At 40.8% G+C, this 21,615-nt stretch overlaps 1 protein-coding gene across 3 annotated transcripts in view; it reads left to right on the plus strand.

Annotated features, from left to right (window-relative positions):
* The window catches only part of GRM8 (glutamate metabotropic receptor 8), a 709,328-nt gene that overhangs the window by 433,223 nt on the left and 254,490 nt on the right, over nucleotides 1-21,615 (plus strand). For all 3 annotated transcript variants that reach the window (XM_023755340.1, XM_023755339.1, XM_023755341.1), the window contains one exon: nucleotides 10,516-10,716. In XM_023755340.1, the coding sequence (XP_023611108.1) occupies nucleotides 10,516-10,716 (201 nt within the window). The remainder of the gene's footprint in view (nucleotides 1-10,515; nucleotides 10,717-21,615) is intronic.

The following is a 21,615-nucleotide window of genomic DNA, read 5'->3' on the forward strand; positions in this document are numbered from 1 at the left end:
AATCCTAAGCCATGTAATAGCCATTGTTACTAGACTAAATCATGCCTTGTCCTCTCCTATTGCTAGTGGGGTTGGGGTCCTTGGGATATCCCAAGAAAAGGAATTATTTGAGACTCACAGGGGAATATGTGATATGGTAGAAAGTTTTATTACTGTAGAATTACATCACTGGGTTTCCAAAGTCCTATTTCCCATAGGCCAGTCTAGTAGGCGTGTAGCTGGGATTTCAGTAAAGCTAAAATCAGACCCAATGTCCAGAGTTTCTATTTCATGTTGCAGCCACATCCAGTCCAGCATCAAGCTAGCAGCAACCCATTAGTTTATTGTGTGTGGGGTTGGCAAAGCCATGGGCTATATGGGGAAATTCCAGGAACCAAATGTAAGCCATGAGCCAAGCATGCCCAAAGGAATCAAGAGAGTGAATTTCTTTGTTCAGGGGATTATATATCCCAAATTTGCATCTCCTTGCAGTGGCCATGCCCATTCTGGCCAACCCTCTTTGTTACCAGGTGTGATTGACAAGAAAACACCTTCCCTATGTCATCCCAACTTTTCTGGGGCATGTGTCTAATATTCACCTTGTTGGATTCCTCCCCCAGGGAACATGCCTATAATACCTGGCGTTCCCTTTGCTCCTTTCCTGTTATTAATAACTAGTTAATTATAATGCTATCATGATTGCAATAACTAGAAAATGTGTCAGGGTGAGGACATTGGAAGTCTTATCTACTGAAGTGGGAATTATGAAGGGAAAATTGGGTTATTTTATGGGAGAGCTTGAGTTTCCTATTTATCAACAGTTTTATACACTATTGTGAATCAACATTTGTCCCTAATATGCATGATCTAAGATAATTATGGGAAAAAAATGTAACTGTTTGAATTTAATCAAGCCCTTTTGTTTGTTTGGGGACTGAGGGATATAGCTGTGAAATAACTTCCTTTTCTGAATGTTTTTTGAACTGGTTATGTTGCTCAAGAATACATTCTTATACTTATTTGCCTCTCACCTTTGGATTTTCAGTGTTTTAAAAACCTTAGGGCATTGTATGGAAAATTTAACACCTGGAGGGGACACCTGGCACCGGCCTGAAGCATTTTCCATTTCCTGCCAGGCACAAAGGAGACACATCACTGCGGGCTGAGGTAGTAGCACTCTTCAGTGCTTGATTTACAAGTGTCTCCTGATGTGTCCTCAGGCAGCTAAGAGCCTTCAGTTCTTGGGACTACAGTTAAATTACAGAAGAAAATGTAGAGAAGGTGATTTTCATCAGAGAACCCTTATCTTCTCATTTTCTCTGCCCTTTGTAAGTAGATAAGGCTGAGACTGAAGTTAGTCCATTAGTTCAATACATCTGTTTATACATGTCCTTGACAAAACCTACTGTAGAATCCACAAAGCAGAACCTTACGTGTTAATGGAGTTCTCTTTTTTACTTGATGATATTTGCCTAGAGAAATCTTATAGATTTATGAACACACGCACACACACTCACCTCCCAAAGCTAAAATACTCTATTAATTTTTAATTTTTATAAATATAAATTTATAAGCCTTATTAGCTTTGGCTTTCACCACAAATATCTAATTATCACTATGAGTCAGTGTTTCTGTAAAATATTATTTTATTTCCACTTCCACTACTCTTTATAAACACACACACACACACACACACACACACACACATATACACAGAATCTTCATTCACTACTTAATTTAGGAGACAAGCCAATCATGTCCAGTGGCTGAAAATTAAACAGGAGTTAAAAGAAGTAAAAATTAAACCCGAGGTGGAAGAATTAATTAAATAGAATTTCACAGGGGAGGGACAGAGTAGTCGTACTGGTAGAGGTTTTGCATCAGACCTGACAATTTACTGCCATATACGTGTGACCGTAGGTAAATTCTATTTTTTTAATCTTAGTTGTTATTATTTTTTAAAATATATTTTTATTGATATCAGAGAGGAAGGGAGAGGGAGAGAAACATCAACGATGAGAGAGAATCACTGATAGACTGCACCTGTACGCCCATACTGGCATCAAGCCCACAACCCAGGCATGTGCCCTTGACTGGAATCAAACCCAGGACCTTTGTCCACAGGCCAATGCTCTATCCACTGAACCAAACCGATTAGGGCAAGTCTTAGTTGTTTTATATGTGAAAAAGGGAGTAATAATAGTTTAGGAGTAAAGAGATACTATTTGTGAAGTGCCCTACCCATTTTAATTATTTGTGGCCTCCTTCCCTTTTACTTCTCTGATCTTATTTTCTATAATATTTTTTCTTTAACCATTATATCAAAATAAACAGAGAACTGAAAACTTTTCTCCTTGGTGAGAAATCAGCCCCAATATATAGCTCAAGTCTAAGAATAATGAATATGTGGTCATTAGGCAAAAAAAACCTAGGCTGATATTTGACTCTTTTTTTTTTTTTTTAGTGTAAAATTTCTAGATCCACAGCAGCTCAGTGATTGGATATTCTAAACTATTTTGGAGAATTGAACTTAGTGGTATTTGTTCAATTACACCCTTATGTAATTTTCAAGTGACGTTAGAGAGTGAAAAGAGGAAACAAGAGAACATGCCTTAAAATTCAGAATTTTACACTGAAGGTGATACTGTGGTAATTAGCTAGTTAATAATAACTAGAGGCCCAGTGCAGAAATGTGTGCATGGTTGGGGTCCAGCTGCCCAGCCCCAATTGCGGTGGATCAAGGCCAAGTCTGTTCGGAGGAGGAGACCACAGGAGGTTGGCTGGCCGCCTGCCCTGATCAGGGCAGGGCCGGCTGGGGGGAGGGGCTCCGGGCGATTGGCCAGCGGGCCCTGCCCCTGATTGGGGTGGGGAGGCTGATTGGGGCCAGAGGCCTGGGGGAGGGGCCATAGGTGGTTGGCCGGCTGGCCCTGCCCCTGATCAGAATGGAGGGGCTCATCGAGGGCAGAGCTGGTTGGGGTGAGGGGCCCCGGGCCCATCGGGGGTGGGGCCTGCCTGGGGGAGGGGCTGCAGGATGTTGGCCGGCCCCAACCCCTGATTGGGTGGGTTTGCTGGCTGCAGTGGGCATCATACTGACTGGTTGTTCCAGTCCTTATAGTGTTCCGGTTGCTGGCTTTTATATATATAAATATGAAAGGAGCAAAAGGGAGACCAGATATTATAACCCTGGCCATTTGGGCAGCTTCACCAGGAAGCTGCAACTTCACACTCACCAGGGAACCACAGGTCCATTCCTTGTAAATCCCTAGGGGGAGGGGTCCCACAAAGGGAACATGGATTCATGGGCAGTGAAGTCAGAGTGATCTAGGGAGGGTCAAACCTGGGAACAGAGGGGTGGGCCGACTGCAAGCCTGTGAACATTTGGAAATATATAGTCCCCCAGACAACGAAACCCTCTCTTGGCTCTCTTGTTTCTCTGGTTTTGCTCCTGCTTCCTTGTATTTGCCCCTGTTCCTAGAAGCCACATGGCCAATGGTCATGTGGACCCTACACAATGGACTGACGGACTGCAGCTGGGAACACAATTAACCTAACCTGATGCTGGAGTGGACTGTGCAAATATGGAATGGAAACTCTGGGCAACGGCTTTAATCCTAGTCCTGCTGAAGTCACAGCTGGACGTCTTCCTTGGCCTGCGGAAGGGAGGAGGGATGTTGGAAACTCAGCGATGTAATTTCATGCAAATAAATGCCACTCATTCTCACATGGGAGTCACAGAAAATCCCTTTTCTGGTGACATTGCAAGAACCCCGCTTTCTCCTGGCTCCCCAGTGATAACAAAAAAATCCTAATTGATCATCTTGTTGAATCCTCTAATTCTTCTGAGAGGTAAGCAGTTGCCAAAAGTATTATGAACTGAACAAAGACACCAAGTCAGTTCCTTGTAGCCTGAGAACTAGAGCACAGAGTTTTTACTTCTCAGGCCACTGGTCTTACAGCAGCCCTGCACAGAGTGGCTAACATCATTGCAATGTTATAAATAAGTAACCAACCATATTGCTATTACGTGATTACTCTAAATATTTGGATTTTTTATTATTTAAATAAAATTCAACAGATTTAAATAAAGTCTATACTATGGTAGAGGAGGTAATAAATATTACAGAATATTATAATCAGTCATTTTAACAGGTGCTGATGCATTTGGGAGCTGTCATAAACTGAACCTTCTTACTGACCTGATTTCTCAAATTTTGTTAATGGTGTCAATATCCTACTACCTAGTCTCGAGAGTCCTTACTCCCCATATTTAATAATTACCTCTAACCCTTACGCTCAGGTTTAATCAGGTGTCCAAATACTGTCAATTTGACATCTGAAATGCATTTCCTCTCATTTTTCTGTTCCACTGTTTCAGCCCTTTACTCCGCCTCCCAATTTGCATCTCTACAGTCAATGTTTCCTTCAATTTAGTTTTCACATCATTCCCAGAAACAATTTTAAATACCAGTCTTGGCTTTGTTTCCAACTGAACAATATTCAGTATTTAAACCCGGCATTTACGGTGCTCTTTGATCTGCTCTGGACTGCTAATTTGAAAATAAATCATTAAATATCACCGCTCCAGCCAACCTTGAGTTGACCTTTTACCTGATGCTTGGAGGCTAAAGAGGCATCAGGGAAGGAATGAGGAAACTTACAGAGTGAACATCTGAGGGAAGTCCTGTGGTTTGGGGATCTCATGTTGTACTCAAGGACCTGAAAGTGGAGCAGAGGGAAGTGGGAACCAGCAGATCTGGCTAGAACAGTCAGTGATGGCGAACCTATGACACGCGTGTCAGAGGTGACATGCGGACTCATTTTTTTGGTTGATTTTTATTTGTTAAATGGCATTTAAATATATAAAATAAATATCAAAAATATGTCTTTGTTTTACTATGGTTGCAAATATCAAAAAATTTCTATATGTGACATGGCACCAGAGTTAAGTTAGGGTTTTTCAAAATGCTGAGCTCAAAAGGTTCGCCATCACTGAGAGCAGTGGTTCTCAACCTTCTGGCCCTTTAAATACAGTTCCTCATGTTGTGACCCAACCATAAAATTATTTTCGTTGCTACTTCATGACTGTAATGTTGCTACTGTTATTAACCGTAATGTAAATACCTGATATGCAGGATGGTCTTAGGCGACCCCTGTGAAAGGGTCGTTCGACCGCCAAAGGGGTCGCGACCCACAGGTTGAGAACCGCTGGGCTAGAGCAATGGGGACCCCGTTAGGAAGGTTCCTTTGGAAAACATTCCCAATTGAAGGCCAGGGTTCATTCAGGATAGTGTCCAAGGCCTTCTGAGTGGTGCAGCTGGCACCTGACCCCAGGACTGCCTCACTGGTCAGTCCTCTTTCTCCTGTGGCAGCAGCCTCATCAGTCAGTTTGTCTTTCTGCCTCACCGCAGGGCCGGCGTTCTCATCCCTCTGCAGTTTGGGCGGTGTGTACATTTCACTTGGGTATCCTAGTGCTTAGGAGATGTTCCTGTGTAATTGAACATCTTTCCCATCCTCCCCCTATTGTGTCCTTGAAACCAAATCCATTTAAATTCAGTAAAAGATGATTTTATGTTTGCTAACTTGATGGTGATTACTTTTGCGTGTGCAGTGCGGTTCTTGGCATGTTTCTCACTGATTTCAAAGTCACCCACTATGCAGTTATCACATACATGTTATATTGGGAACAATTTGGTTCCATATGCATCACTGTATTTCTTCATAGCAGCTCACAAATTCTCTTCTTCCCTCTTATCATTCTCTGCACAGCAACTGCAAGGAAACGATTTAATTATTTAAAACAGTAGCTGCATACTTAAAAAGTCAGGGAGGAACTAAATAAAGAAATACCTTTAAGACACAAATTTACTAGTAGAGTGTGGGATTATTTCTACCACATGCTAAAACTGTATTAAAATTCAATCAATTGGATGTTTGCTCTCCCAAGAATAAAAAGACTGGTATGACTTTAATTCCCCCTCACCCCACTGATGTGACCAGCTGTGTAGTAGACCATCACTACATTAACATTAGAAGCATTATATGCGTAATTTCAGGAGAGGAAAATGCCCCTAACATCTCAACTTACAAAACTAAGCTGTATCCTGAGAAATTATTAGAAAGCAAAGTTCAACAACTATATGTCAGTCAAAGAATTTAAAATTTATGTCAGGCTTATTTAGGAACTCACATTGTGATGTATACAGCACTTTGCAAACATGAGCAAATTTGCCTTTATAGTAAGAGGAAGCAAAAACCGAGAAGATACCCAGGATGTGTGAAAGGCCTTCACTAAGGTCCATGTGCCATTGGTTGGACCAGTAAGAGTTTTCTATGTGTCCAGGAACATGAGATACTATTAGAAGTTTTAGATTTTATTAATGAACACATACTCTTGCAATCAAATTTATGTGCCTGACTTCATCTACCACCACACAAACACTTTGCTACATGCAGTTAATTTTAAGCTATACACTAAAAACACATTACAACTTTACAATCAGTATTTTAAATGGATGGCTGACATACAGCCTTTGACAATATTTAGCACTTTATAGCAATACATTAACGCTAACTTTAGAAACTATAGCATAATGAAATTTTACAGCCAATTAAGTTGATGAGTCACTGTCAGCTTTCTAAGTTCCTCATTTAGATGAAAGAGGCAAATGGATATAGAAAGTGAGGCACAAACTAGTCCTATAAAACTTTAAGTATCATCACGAGATCACAATGTTAAGGAAGAGAAAAATACATTGTCTAAACAGCCTGGAAAAAAATCAAATAATTTATTTTTAAATTTAGAAGTAAAATAGTGTTCAGTCTTTTAATTTGTCACCAGGTGCTTACATTGATTTAGAAAAAAGACTTATTTTATGTCCATCGTCTCATGTGACAATAGTCACTGACAGCCTTCTGACCTTTTTTCCCCCTTGTTTTCTTAGAGTTCTTATAAGAAATATTTGTCCCAAAGTTGTACCAGCTTGCTATTTTTGTTCAAACAAAGAAAATCAAGAGATTGTTCCTTACTGAATTTTCTTCAAATGATATCAAAGAATTCTGGTTGAACGTCATACCTCTAAGTCATTTCTGCTCTAGAGAGGTTAGAAGGGACTTACAGAATTTTTTCCCCCCCAAACAGAATTTGGATCTGAGCAAAATCTTTTGTGTCCCACCAACTTTTAAAGTTTGTTGGGGACTTCCCAGGCCGGTTTGGCTCAGTGAATAGAATGGAGGCCCACAGACTGAAGGGTCCTGGGTTCAAATCAGCTCAAGGGAAATCACCTTGGTTGCAGGCTCCAACCCTGGCCCCGGTCTTGGGTGCATGTGGGAGGGTTGGGGTGCATGCGGGAGGCAGCCAATTCATGTATCTCTCTCAGATTGATGTTTGGATGTTTGTCTCTCCCCCGCTCTCACTAAAATAAATAAATAAATACATAAATAAATAAATAAATAAATAATCAATGAGAAAACCTCCCCCAGTGAGGATTAACAAGAACAACAACAAAAAGTTTGTTGGGGATGAAACTATAAAAGCAATTTCATGAGCAGAGGGCTAAATCTAATTGTTTAATACTTGAATTATGTCCAATGCTATTTTAAATGGATTTTTAATCAAAAATATATATTCAAATTTTTACTGATCTATATGATTCTTGGTTCTGAAACTCCTGCATGTCCTATGAGTGATACACAGCATGAGCCCCAGGAGAGAGAAAACACCCCTCCCCCCACTCCACTCTGCGTGGCCCCACCCCCTACCTTTCTCTGTTCCATCACTAGCACCTGGCTGAGGTTGGGGGTTCAGTGCTTGCCAGACCCTGGTAGGAGTAGTAGGCAAAGGAGAGGTTCTCCTGCTCCCTACATTTTCAAGGTCGCTTCATGGATAGCATTCTCACTACGAGATATTTACTTTCCCAATTTCTTCCCCATTTCCACCAATGCCACCCCTTGCCTGGGGCCTGTCACCAGCTGTCTCCTCCAGCCCCCCCCCCCCACTTCCCATGCCTGCCTGGCCAGAACCACCTTACCTCTTCCACAACAGCAGTCAGCCCTGGACTTCACCCGTGGATAGCCTTCTTCGCAGTGATGGTGTACCACTATAAGTAGTTATTTGAGTCTTATCTCAGTAAATGTCCTGGCCATTTGCCTTTTGTTCATCAGCACCCATGCTGGTCTGCTCAGGGCTGTCCAGACTTTGGTTCTATATCCTGAGAAGCTCTTACAGTCCTGGACTAACCAGGGTGATTGGTTACCAGATAAGATCTTTAAAGAAATAATTGAATTACTTAGGCTTCTGTGACCATTCTTCAGTATGCGTTTACAAATTGTCTATTTTGTAGTTAAAACTGCAAAACCAGAATGTCACCTGATGACGTTCTGGACATGAGCAGTACTGGCCTAGAACCCAGGAGACACAGTGCCACACAGAGGTCGGGAGAGGACAGTGTCCCCACACCTGCATGGATCGTAGCTTAGATCATGACGCTAAGGCAGGTTGAAGGAGACGATACACCTTTTGGCATCTTGAACTGCACAACCCCCAGTACAAAGTTTTAGGGAGAAACTGATGTAAATTCTCTACAATGATAGCCTGGTTTTAAATTGACTGAGTTTGACATGGAAGCAGACTACCTAAAGATAAAGTAAGTGACTGGAAATGTGGGCTAGACGTTAGGTGACAAGAAAGTCCTAGAAAACGAATTTCCAGAAAGCTAGGTTTAAACATGAGTTAAATTGACTTGGACCATGTAACTAACATTTTACATTACTATTTATATTTCTAGACCATAAAAATAATAAGTAAAGGTTTTGAGAATGAATGGATTCTGAGGCTGAAAGGGGGAAAAAGAGGACTCAATCTTGAGGAATGGAAAGTTGAGGCATAAAAAAAATATTCACAAAGACATGTGGGAAAAGGAGGAGCAGGATTCAGCATCATGACAGACTTACAGGAGTTTACTAAGAGCACCGACCAATAGCGTTTATAGAATTGGTGGAGCAAGGGATTGAGACTGGAGGAAAATGTTCAATGATTGTATGAATAAAAATCAATGAAATGACCACTACCTTTGTGTAGAAGAAAGCCACTGGTTCTATTAGAGTGTAAAAAAACATTTTATCAGTGTATAAAACAACCATTTCAATTCAACTCTCTAAATTCAGAGGCTAGATGAGTTAGTGTGAAGAAAAGAAGTATTTGTTGCATTTCAAGACTATTACAGGTTACTAACTGGCATCTATGGGAAGGTTTAAAGTGCTTGCTTTGGGTCTCTCTAAGTCTTGCAGGATGCGTAAAGTTAGGGAGGGGGTGTGGAAGTGAGAGGAGTTCCCTTTGTCATCCTCAGTAAACCCTCAGTGTTCTTTCTATAATCTTTTTCTCGTGTGCCCAATATTCTTGTCACCTCTATTTTTTGGGGATTGAGAGAATTTTGGACTTCGAGTCTGAGACCTGGGAATGGTTCCCATATCTGCTCTATATGTTCATAGTAAATTTCACCCCCATGTGTCTCAGTTTCCTCGGCTTCAAAATGAGAATATTGGATGGTAACTCATAATGCATCATTTAATTTTAACATTGAATTTATCTTCCATTTTTAATTCTATCCTTTAAATGATATCTATCACATTAAGTGATAATCCCCAATGTCAATTCTCAGCCTACTTATGCCTAAACATAGGAGCAATTATTCTGAATGATATTCATTTTGAGAGCTCTACATCTTTTTAATAGAAAATTAAACTAGGCAATTTATGGGGATCTCATGTACAGCGTAGCGTTTATAGTTAATACAGTATTGTATACTAGAAGTTTACTAAGAGATTCGATCTTAACAGTTCTTGCCACAAGAAAAGAAAAGGCAACTATTGAGGTGATAAATATGTTAATTAACTTTACTGTGGTAATTATTTCACATGATATACATATATCTAAGCATTTGTATACCTTACGCTTACACAATCTTATATGTCAATTATATCTCAATAAAGTTTTTTTGAAAAAAAAGAGATCAAGAAGAAGATAAATTGAATGATTCTTCTAAAGATAAACAGGAAACATTGTTATTTAATATTTATAAACAGGGCTCCCTAATAGAACTTATTCAAAGCAAGAACAGACCTGGTTGGAGAGAGACCTGACTTTGGGGCACTAATTAAATGATGCTGCTGGAGCTGGGATAGATGAAAAGAACAAGTCTGTACATTTTACTTAAAGATTAAGTCACTACCAAAATGACCTCTAATTCCCAGAACGTACAATAGGATATGACTCAATAAGGTGGAAATAAAAGATAATGAAACTATAGGTCTTTTATTTACTTTCTATGTTTTTGTTGCTAATGAACAGAAACTATTTTGTTCTTTCCAAATAAAAAAATTCAATACCCAGTTTCAAAACTTTACTCAGTATAATTGGAAATAAGATCAAATAGTTTTGTCTCATGGAATGTGCCTCAAATGATGGAAACCTTGGCCCTAATGCCTTATTTCCCTGAAATCTAACAGTACCGATTGATGGTCTTCCTTTTTATTGTGCAGGGCTGGAACGAATTGCGCGGGATTCGTCTTACGAACAGGAAGGAAAGGTGCAGTTTGTAATCGACGCAGTGTATTCCATGGCTTATGCCCTGCACAACATGCACAAAGATCTCTGCCCTGGATACATTGGCCTTTGCCCACGAATGAGCACCATTGATGGGAAAGAGCTACTTGGTTATATTCGGGCTGTAAATTTTAACGGTAAGTTACAACTTTTTGGGGGGTCTCTATTTTAGAAGAAACAGGGTGTGTTTTTCTCTTTATATTTAGAAAATACTCAAGCAGAATGGAAAGCAAAGGTATAGAAGTTCCCCATTTAATCAAGTCTGAAATTTTCCACCTGCTTTTAAATCCCAAACAGGTTTTTTTTTGGAGGTGTTAGCATTAATCTGCTCCTGGAAGAAGCAGAAGTTAAAAATAAGCCTCTATCAATAAAAATATTCTACTAAAACATTGCTATTTCAGAACTAACATAAGAGGTTCATTTGGAATCATTAACAACAAGTTAGATGTTTTGAAAATGCTTTGTTTATGTCGTTATTAGAGAAGGCATTGTGGACATTTTATTTGGAAACCGATTTTAAGCTTTTAAACAGCACGTTGACTTGAGGAAAGTGAGTGATGTGGAGTTGCTGTATATTTACATTTTAAGAGTTCTGTGTTAAGCTTCTGCATCTCCTTTTTCCTTGTATTTCTTTCAATGACTTGGCCAATTTGAAGCAATGAGCCGCGTCATGTAAAATAGAACTACATACAAGGCAGTATAGATGGGATTTGCCTCCTGCAAAAAATGCTGCTTCTGCGAGTGTCATAAGAACCTGATTCAGAATAGGTTGGATCCACAGTGTTTGGCTGAGAATAGTCAAACAGCCTGTCTGAAGTGATGGAATTATGGAATGCTGTTCTCTTATGAAAGCTGTAACGGTTGCTGCCCATGACTTTGACAATTATTTTCAAATGAAATGATAGAATGCTCCGAGCTGTCTAATTCTTTGTGTTTGGCTGCAATCCACACAGTGGACATGCCTCTGAGCAACGCACAGTGCTGCGCTGTCCATCATAATACACTCCAGTGACCTCAGCTGCCAGCCTTTCTCAAAACAGTGCAAGGTCATCCGCAATTTAGAATTCAAGTGGAAACTTCTTCTTTTGCTTTGTTCACGCAACATGAGACAAAATTTGGTTTACGTTCAATGCAGAGTATTCTCCTTTTCAGCAGACTTTTTCCTGAAGTGTTACATAACATTGTTTCAGTCCTAAGGGGAATTTGAAAATAATTTTCTTGCAATTATCAAGTTGAGCAAAAGAAGAGTGTTACAATATAAGGTTATTTATCCTAACGTGAGATTGGGGAACATTTCATTTATCCAAATTGTTAGAAAGTGGGGAGAAGAATGCAAATGATTATATTTTCTCAAGAACTGAAGCTCACCTGTAGAAAATCTGGAAATCTTTCAAAGAAACACTGGATTAAAGCATTTTAAAGATGAATTACCAATTTCTTTTTTATCTTAACTGTAGATAAAAAACCAACCTTTCCTTGATGACTTCATTATATCACACTCTAATATAATGATGCTATTAAAGACTATTAAACATGCCTTAATGTCTAACCGTTATTAAGGCAATTTGCCTCTAGACTCCAATGATTTCTGAGTTCTTCTGTCCACTTTTTATAGTTTTTGCCCTTCTACATGATCAAACTGTTGTTGCTGTGAATTTTTTTAGAGCTGATCTCTTCCATAATTTGCTTCTTTCAATCCGTTATGGACAGAGAAGCACACATAAAATTTCATTGATTTAGTCAAGAGATATTTATTGAACACATAGAATGAGTTAAGATTTGTGATGGGTCCTAAAAATACATTACTGGTATAAGCAGTCAAAGCAGACATAAGATTTAGAGTTTCTCAGGGAACTGAGATATAAGGTATCTATACTAATAAAAGGGAAACATGCAAATTGACCATCCCTCTGCTATGCCCACCAGCCAATCAGGGTAAGTGTGCAAAATAACCCAACAAAGATAGCATAGCGGTGGCACAGAGCTGGAGCGAGCAGGAGGTTGCCCCTGGCGACAGAGGAAGCCAAGCTTCCCGCCTGCCCTGGCCTCCACTTAAGGAGGGGCTGGGGGACTGGGTCTCCAGGGGGTGTGGCCAGCCTGAAAACAGCCCTCAGCCCCTCACCCAGGCTGGCCACGCCCCCCCAGCAGGGACCCTCACCCCATGGGGGTGTGGCTGGCCTGCAAACCACCACAGGCCCCTCACCCAGGTCGCCCCATGCCCCAAGGTAACCCCCCACCCTGATCCGGGACACCCTTCAGGGCAAACCAGCCAGCCCCCACCCGTGCACTAGGTCTCTATACTAATAAAAGGGTAATATGCTAATTAGACTGGGAGACCTTCCAGGAGACCTTCCAGACGTTCTTCTGGACAAAGCCATGGTGGTGGGGCTGAGGTAGAGGCGGTTAGAGGCCAAGAGGGGAAGGAAGTTGTGGGTGATCAGGCTGTTCAGGCTGTTGGGGGGGGCCGTTGTGGGTGATCAGGTCGGTGGTAAGGGCAGTTGGGGGTAAGGAGGCCATCAGTGGGGGTCAGTTGGGGGTGATCAGGACTGCAGGGTGCAATTTGGAGTGAGCAGGCCAGCAGGGGGGCAGTTGGGGGCGATCAGGCCAGTGGGGGGGCAGTTGGGGGTGAGCAGGCCAGCATGGGGGGCAGTGGAGAGCGAGCACACTGGCATGGGGGGCAGTTGGGGGCGAGCAGCCGGCAGGCAGAGTGGTTAGGGGCAATCAGGCAGGCAGGCAGGTGAGCAGTTAGGAGCCAGCAGTCCCGGATTGCGAGAGGGATGTCCCCCCCCTGGTTTAGCCCTAATCCCTATAAACCCCCAGTGGGCCCTCCTTTAAGGTTTCCCAGGTGGGGGGGGGGGCAGGCCAGGTTAAGGAAACCCCCCCCCCCCCGCCCCGCCCGTGCATGAATTTTGTGCACCGGGCCACTAGTAATTATATAATCTACAATGAATGCTGCGTGGAGAGGTGTGCTGGACTGGGAGTTCATAAGAGGGTAAACTTCCCTACTTTAAGGAGTTATGGACAGGTGAAATCTGAAGGAGATGAGCGTTAGGGATAAGGGTGAAGCAGAAGGCAGGGCCAGATAGATCATGAGAGGTCATGTAGGTCATTCTCAAGATTTGTTCTTCATCTTGAGAGCAACAGGAACTCACTGAAGCATGATAGAACTGTGTCTGATACAAGAGTAAGTATACTTCAAGGGAGGATCATGTAAAATGCATGAATTTTAGTGTGTGAACTAAAAAAGGTACCTCTTTGAGCTTCTTGGAGCTTTATTGATAGTGCCTTGAAACTTGGCTGTGTTCCAGTAGCTGATGATACAGGGTAAGAGACCTGAGCATAAGCAAACTGTTATAAAATATACAATTCTCTTGACTTTCAGTAATTCTTAGGATGATCATCAGTTTTTTATTTCATTATTGACATATATATATATTATTGTTCATTTATCTTTAATATCTTGCCTGTCTGTGATAAAAGGACACATGAAACTATTCAAATAGAAGTACACCATCAAAACCACTGAAGGAAGAAACAAATATGGTAGCTAGCGTGAAGAACCACACTGACTTCTGAGATTCTAAAGCAGCCAAAAGGTAAAGGGACATTTAAAGGAATACATAAGTTTTATTATATGACAGGACCAAGCTTAACTCTTTTTCAGGAGAGAATGAATTTTCTTGGGAATTATTTCTGAAAGAAATGTATCATCTGGGACTTGGACAGCTTACTAAGCAACGCTACTTAACAAACTGTTACAGCAAAAGCAGAAGCCTTCTCCTGGGCTGTTTTGCACACGTACCCACAATCAAAGCTAAGACTGGGATGCTTGTAACACTGACGGATGTTCCATTAAAAGAGTTTTCAAGGAGAGGGAGTGCTGGGGTCCAACCCCAACGGGTCCAGGGATCCCCAAAGGTGTGGACGGAGTCGGCGAAGAAGGAATGACACGAAGACAGCCTTCAGTTGATCAGCAGCCTAGTCAGAACCTCTAGCCAGGATCTCCAGCCAAAGTTCTGGTCGGAGTTCTGGTTAGGAACTGATGAGGATCTGATGAGGATCTGATCAGGTTGTGTTGTTTATTGTCTTGTTACATCCGTATTTATACCAGCCGATTTTAATCCTGTCAATTTCTATTACAAAGGTTAGGGCGTTTCTTATCTCCATTCCAGGGAGTAAAGATTATGTAGCTTAACTACCCGCCTGGCACTTAATTAAGGGGTTGTATCCCCTCCCTAACCTCAGGGAAAGATCCCCACCTGGGGAAACAACCTTTCTTGGAGAGGTGACCTTGGTCAAAACACATGGCACTAAGGAGAGCAAACATTAAGAACAGTATGCCATATACGTCAGGTACCTCGAAACATATGCTGTGCAGACCAGCTCCCGGCAAATTCCCCCTTTTTTATTTTTTAAATGATAGCGCATGTAAATCAGCGGCCACCTCTCGGATTGGGTTGTTGGCAAGCAATGATAGCGAGCATAGCAATAAACATAGTGGATGGAGTGCACACAGAGCCTTGTTCCTGTAGAAGGTTGCTGGCCTCTTCAGTCAAGGGATTTCAGCTGTCCTTAAGTCGGGGGTTTGGTTGTCCTTGTTGATCTGGCTACGGGCAGCATCATTGGTGGTGGGCTTTCCGAAGTGTCAGCGAGTTGAAGGGCTGCATCAAAGGGTCCATCAGGGCAGTGCTTGATGGTGGTGTCAGTGTCCAGGGAGGAATCAGCTGTGCCCTCTGGGTCCGCCGATATGGATAATACCGGGGAGGATGAGGAGGAGACGGAGTGTGGTGTGACGTAAGGTCGGATTAGACGGTCTGGAATCCACACAGGTGAGTCTGCATCCTGTGGAAATATACAAGCATCTCCTCTCCCCCAGGTTAAAAGTACATCAGGTCCTTTCCAGGCTCCTGTAAGTAAGTCTTTCCATTTGACAAAAAAAGTGAGTTTCTGCTAAATGAAAGTTTCTTTTGCTGATTTACTCAGAGTCCTCAGACTTGGCTGAGAGAGTATCTTCCACTTCTTGATTTTCTACCATCTTTTGGGCCTCAGTTGTTAACTTCTTCAGCTGACCCCATGTTGGCACCTCAGTCCCTTCCATAGCCTTTCTTTTCTTCTTTTTTCTGTTTTTCTGTCATCAGGGCAACTCTAAGTCTTTGGAACGATGGGACAAGGAGCTTCTCTGGGTCCATTGTGGTGATACACGTAATGCATTTACTCAATCCAAAGCAGGCATTAAAAAGAAAAACCCCAAATGCTCTCTTGTATCCATTTTAAGAGTAGAATTGGCGCTTTCCGCTATTACCTGAGTCCTGATCTATCACCCCAGGGAGAGCTTGCCAATCCTGCACTTTCCCGGGGTGGAAAGGCTGCAGTGGGGTTAAGGATAAGGCTCCTTGGGCCTACCTTCTCCCATGCCTTTACATTTACCTTTCCGGCACCTTTCCTTCCTCAGAAAAGCATGGACACACTTCTTGTATAAAACATTCCATCTGACTGGGAGTAACCTTAACTCCTCTGCTAGCAAGCATATGTGTTAAAAGATCAATACAGAGTCTTTTTTCTTTAGACTCAGTATGGCACATCTTCTTAATCTAAAGATCAATACAGAGTCTTCTTTCTTTGACTCAGTATGGCACATCTTCTCAATCTAAGTTCTGTACTATCCACCTTCTTACCCTACTTATCCTCTATAGGGGGGTCTGTAGCACCCTGGTGGAGTCCTATCCGTCCCGAGTGTGGGGGTTCTCAATGGGAATGGGGGGCTTACCTAAGGGTCCCTGTTCCAGGGGTTCCCAAAGGTGTGGACGGAGTCGGCGAAGACTATCCACCCTCTTCCTACGGTGGAGTCCTATCCGTCCCGAGTGCAGGGCGCTTACCTAGGTGCCCCACGTTGGGCGCCAGTTGCTGGGGTCCAACCCCAACGGGTCCAGGGATCCCCAAAGGTGTGGACGGAGTCGGCGAAGAAGGAATGACACGAAGACAGCCTTCAGTTGATCAGCAGCCTAGTCAGGACCTCTAGCCAGGATCTCCAGCCAAAGTTCTGGTCGGAGTTCTGGTTAGGAACTGATCAGGATCTGATGAGGATCTGATGAGGATCTGATCAGGTTGTGTTGTTTATTGTCTTGTTACATCCGTATTTATACCAGCCGATTTTAATCCTGTCAATTTCTATTACAAAGGTTAGGGCGTTTCTTATCTCCATTCCAGGGAGTAAAGATTATGTAGCTTAACTACCCGCCTGGCACTTAATTAAGGGGTTGTATCCCCTCCCTAACCTCAGGGAAAGATCCCCACCTGGGGAAACAACCTTTCTCGGAGAGGTGACCTTGGTCAAAACACATGGCACTAAGGAGAGCAAACATTAAGAACAGTATGCCATATACGTCAGGTACCTCGAAACATATGCTGTGCAGACCAGCTCCCGGCAAGGGAGCTAATCTTACTTGATCTAGATTTACAACTCTTTTGAGCTCTGATGATATAAGGATATTAAGAATAAATAAAGAGCATCTTCCATATACAGTACTCTGCTTTTCAAACTCTATCTTCAAAAGAGTCCTGCTCAGACACCTAACTTTTCAGGCAGTTAAAATAAGAATCGCTGGGTTGAAGGCTTGGCCATGGTCTTGGACACTCTACTTCCCCTCATGCTACTTGCCGATCCTGGGAGTGCCTTGGAAGGTCCCAGTAGCTCTATGGGGCACATCAAATCCACAGATTTAAATATTCTTGCTCTCGCAGGGCTTTCATAGATACTGAAAGTAGACATTGGGAATTTGTGTTCTCTGTTGGGAACCTAGCAAATTAATTAATTAGTTAATTGCATACCAGGCGAGCAGTTTGTGTTGGTGACGGGTCAGTGTTCTCACCTCGTGGGAAAGCCAGCCCACTTCCCAAAGACCGGAATGTGAGGGGGTCCTTGGCCAAAGTGCAGTGTCCTTGGGACCAGGTTTGAATTTCCTGGAGAGCAGAGACTGTGCTTGACAAAATCCTGAGCTGTTTACTCTACAGGACAACAACAATGTATTGTATACGGAAAGTTTCTTAGCCTATTACCAGTTGTCCATGGATGAGATTTGTAAGGCAAATGTCCATTTTGTATGGTGTAGCCTTCCAGATTTCCTGCCAGGACCAGTGAGTGACAAAATGCAGTCTCAAGTAATTAAAAAATTGACCCATTGGATGGAATTGTTTAGTAATGCCCGGTTTCAATATTGGATGTGTCTGCCCTAGAGTGTAATTTCTGTGTAGAAATAATTGTTACGCTGTTGTTTTTTTCTAACATTAATGAGATATCTGAACAAATTGCTTTCTGTGGCCCTTTTCCGTTTGAGACAGTAAAGCCATGGTGTGGAAGGAGACCCTTCTTTGTAATAGCAGGTGAGGCAGCCAGAGCAGCTGGCTGCTGCACAGACCGCTGCTGTAAAATGAAAGAGAACTGTTTAAAGCTCCGTCTTGCTGAGATTGTAACCTTGTGTGGGCATGCCTACTTAAGCAATGGTTTCAAGATACTTGCTATCAAAGGTCATGCTTCTTCGAGTTTATTGTTTAATTAACAACATAACAATCATATCAGAATTTAGAAAGATGAATGATTAGTATTTCAGGCCAGAATTATTCTCTGACAAAACAACTAGTTAAAGCTAAAAATAGTCAAACGGTTAAACTACAGTGTACTGTTTGTCATCATAGATGTAAAGAACAATGGTGCTTTGATTGAATTTGATCACTCAAACTGATATTATCTCATTGGTGGGAGAATTTACCTGAAGCATAAGCACACTCTGAGTCAGAGGGTACCAGCATTCTTCATGTGTTTCTTAGAACTTTTCTCAACCGCCCATCTCTACCCAGGGAGACAGAGAGAAGCAAAGGCCTGCCTTTTAGGATTAGTTTTATTGCTACCATTGGAACAAAATGCTATTTCTATAGATTTTTTTTAAACCCAAAGATTTATCAAAAGAAAAACATAAAACGAAGAAGAGGAGTTTAGATATTTCAGGAACGTAAGCAGCGATGTCAGTGTCTTACTCTGGTCTGGTCTATAGGCAATAAAATATTTATACTGTACAACTTGTATGAAATCAAAGATTTTTCTGTTGCCATGAGAACTTTATTTATCATAAAAAAGGTGTTGAATAGGATTCCAGAGATCTCCCCCCACTCCTTCCCTCTGTAGTTGAGCTCGCGTCCGGGGCAGAGCAGGAGGCAGGGTGGCATACTAATCAGGAGCGTTTGATTGCAGGTAACAGAAACCAACTTCAGCTTGCTTACGCTAAGAGGAAGAATTTATGAGGGTGTGTCAAGAAACCCATGGCAGAATATAAAAGGGTCTAAGAAAAGAACTGGTTATAAGAACTAAAAACGTGTCAGAAGTCCAAATCTCTTTGTGTCTGTCTGTTTGGTTTGGTTTTCTTTATATTGTTTTTTCCTTACTTCTAGATCCACAGGGTAGGGTAGTAACAGGCCAGCTATAGTACTTAGGTGCTGTTTGTCCAAGACACCTGCTAAGCTTCACACACACACACACACACAGACACACATCCCAATTCCAATTTCTTGGAAACTTGAATCTCATTAGGCAAAATTTGGTTGGATGTCAGACCTCATCCAAAGTATCAGTAGCGAGGAGCAAGTAGTACAAACTTAGCCGTCATGGGGCACTCCTTGTGGATGACAGGGACATTTTAGAAGTTTCTATAAGTGACTTATGGGGAAAGTTTAAAAAAATTTTTTTAAATTGATTTTGAGAGAGAGAGGAAGGGAAAGAGATAGAAAAATAGAAACATCATCCATAAACGAGAAACATCATTGATCAGCTGCCTCCTGCATGCCCCCTACTGGGCATCCAGCCTGCAACCCAGGTATGTGGCCTGACCCAGAATGGAACCGTGACCTCTTGGTTGATAGGTCAATGCTCAACCACTGAGTCACACGGCCTGGCCATGGGAAAGTGAGTAGAGAGGTAAAAACCTGAGAGGGGGTAATACTGTGGTCTCTGAATCTCATTGCTTAGCTGCATGGGTGAGTTTTTTGCTAGGCCAGAGGAGACAGTTAAGAGTCACACAGAATCTTTGAGAATCTAAGAGAGGGATCAACTTGGGAATTACTTAATACAAGTCTTCATGTTGTGATTGGATTTTCTAACCTTAGCAGTGAGGTAGTGAGTGGTCTAGTCATCCCAATGCTCAATATTCTAAGGAAAATATAAACTTGCCTGACCACAAAGACTGGTATAGAGATGGATCTTATCAGCATCTTTTTTCTTTAGAAACTTTATTGATTTCAGGGACTTACTGCAAAATTTCCAAACATACAATTTCAGAGTCTCTGAACACTATAGTCTGATTTGAAATGTTTTGGTTTTTTTTTCAGAAAATATCTTTAAGTCATCTAAAAGAAGTGTGACTTAATGTGTTATTAACAAATGTACAAAAAACTACTATGTCAAATAAGACAATGATAAATATCTCATAAGATTCTGTAAAACCATTTGATTAAAATGTGACCCTCATGCTGCCCTGGTTGGTGTTGCTCAGTTGATTGGGCATCATCCCGTACACCAAAAGGTAGCTGGTTTGATTCCCAGTCAGGGCATATGCCCGGGTTGTGGGCTTGATCCCCAATAGGAGGCAGCCTATTGATGTTTTGATCTATGTTCTGCTCTTACATCAATGTTTCTCTCTCACATTGATGTTTCTCTTTCTTCCTCTTCTTTCCTTTCTCTTCAAAAACAAACACAAAATCAATAAAATATTTAAAAAATATATACACACACATATATGTGTGTGTGTGTGTTTCCCCCCACCCCAAATTTATACACACTTTGAATAATTATCAATTCCAATGGATTAAATCTGAAAAGAAAGAAACATCAACTGAGCTATATCAGCAGTTAAAGTAGGACAATCTGTATATATAACCCTCATTTCTGTTACAAGTACAAACACATACACAAACTAGAAATGTGATAAATGTTTAACTTGATAAAGCACATCTCTCTCAGCCTATAACCAATTATATATTTATAGTTATTTCTATTGAAGAGATGGATTAATCCTGTTACTACTATTATTAATACCCTATAAATTTAACCAGTGTGATAAAATATGAAAAAAGAGAAATTACTACTAAAAATGAAGTAGTATTATGATTATTTTCAAATGATTTGATCTCAAGATCATTGAAAAATATATTAGAAGTGATTATTTTAGAAGATGATCAAATATAAAATTAATATGAAACCATTAAGAGCTTTCCTACATATTAGTAAGAAATCATTAATATATGTATATATGATAAACTCTGTTCTCTGCAAAAATACTTAACAGATCTTGGAATAAATTGAACTAAAAATATGAAAGACCTATATGAAGACAACTTTATCAAGAGAAATTCCTTGTTCATAGACAGAAAAACTAATTATAGGACAAATGTTAACCTTTTCTGAATTACTCTGTATTCAGATTTAGTATAATTTATCATAATTCCAACCAAAACGACAAAGGAATATTTTCTAGAATTTGAAATAATATTTTAAATTTTAATTGTGAGAATAAATGAGTAAAAGTAACTAAAATGATTTTGATGAAAAAAATTATTCCTACCAAACTTTTAACATTTGAACATAATGTCAAACTACAATAATCAATACAATATGGAACTGGCACCAGAATAGGCATATGTTCAATGGAACCATATAGAAATAACCAGAAATATACAATGATAATAATTATGTTAATTATGTACATGCATATGTACATAAAGACATATGAGTTTATGATGTGATAATGATGGAATTAGAACTTGGGAAAAGACATTTAATTATTACTTATCTATATACAGTAAAATCAATGGAGATAATTTCTTCACTTAAGAGAGTATTCTCCATTTGGACTTTATTTTGAAGTTAAGTGAAAATGAAGAAGCAAGAGAAAAATAGAAGAAAATATAGAAGATGGGGAAATAAACATGTTCGATTTAGTAAAATTTAACACTTTTGATTATTAAAAGTATCATAAACAGTTTTAAAACAG

Source organism: Myotis lucifugus, unplaced genomic scaffold (assembly GCF_000147115.1).
Source record: "Myotis lucifugus unplaced genomic scaffold, Myoluc2.0 scaffold_73, whole genome shotgun sequence".
Taxonomy (NCBI): Eukaryota; Metazoa; Chordata; class Mammalia; order Chiroptera; family Vespertilionidae; genus Myotis; species Myotis lucifugus.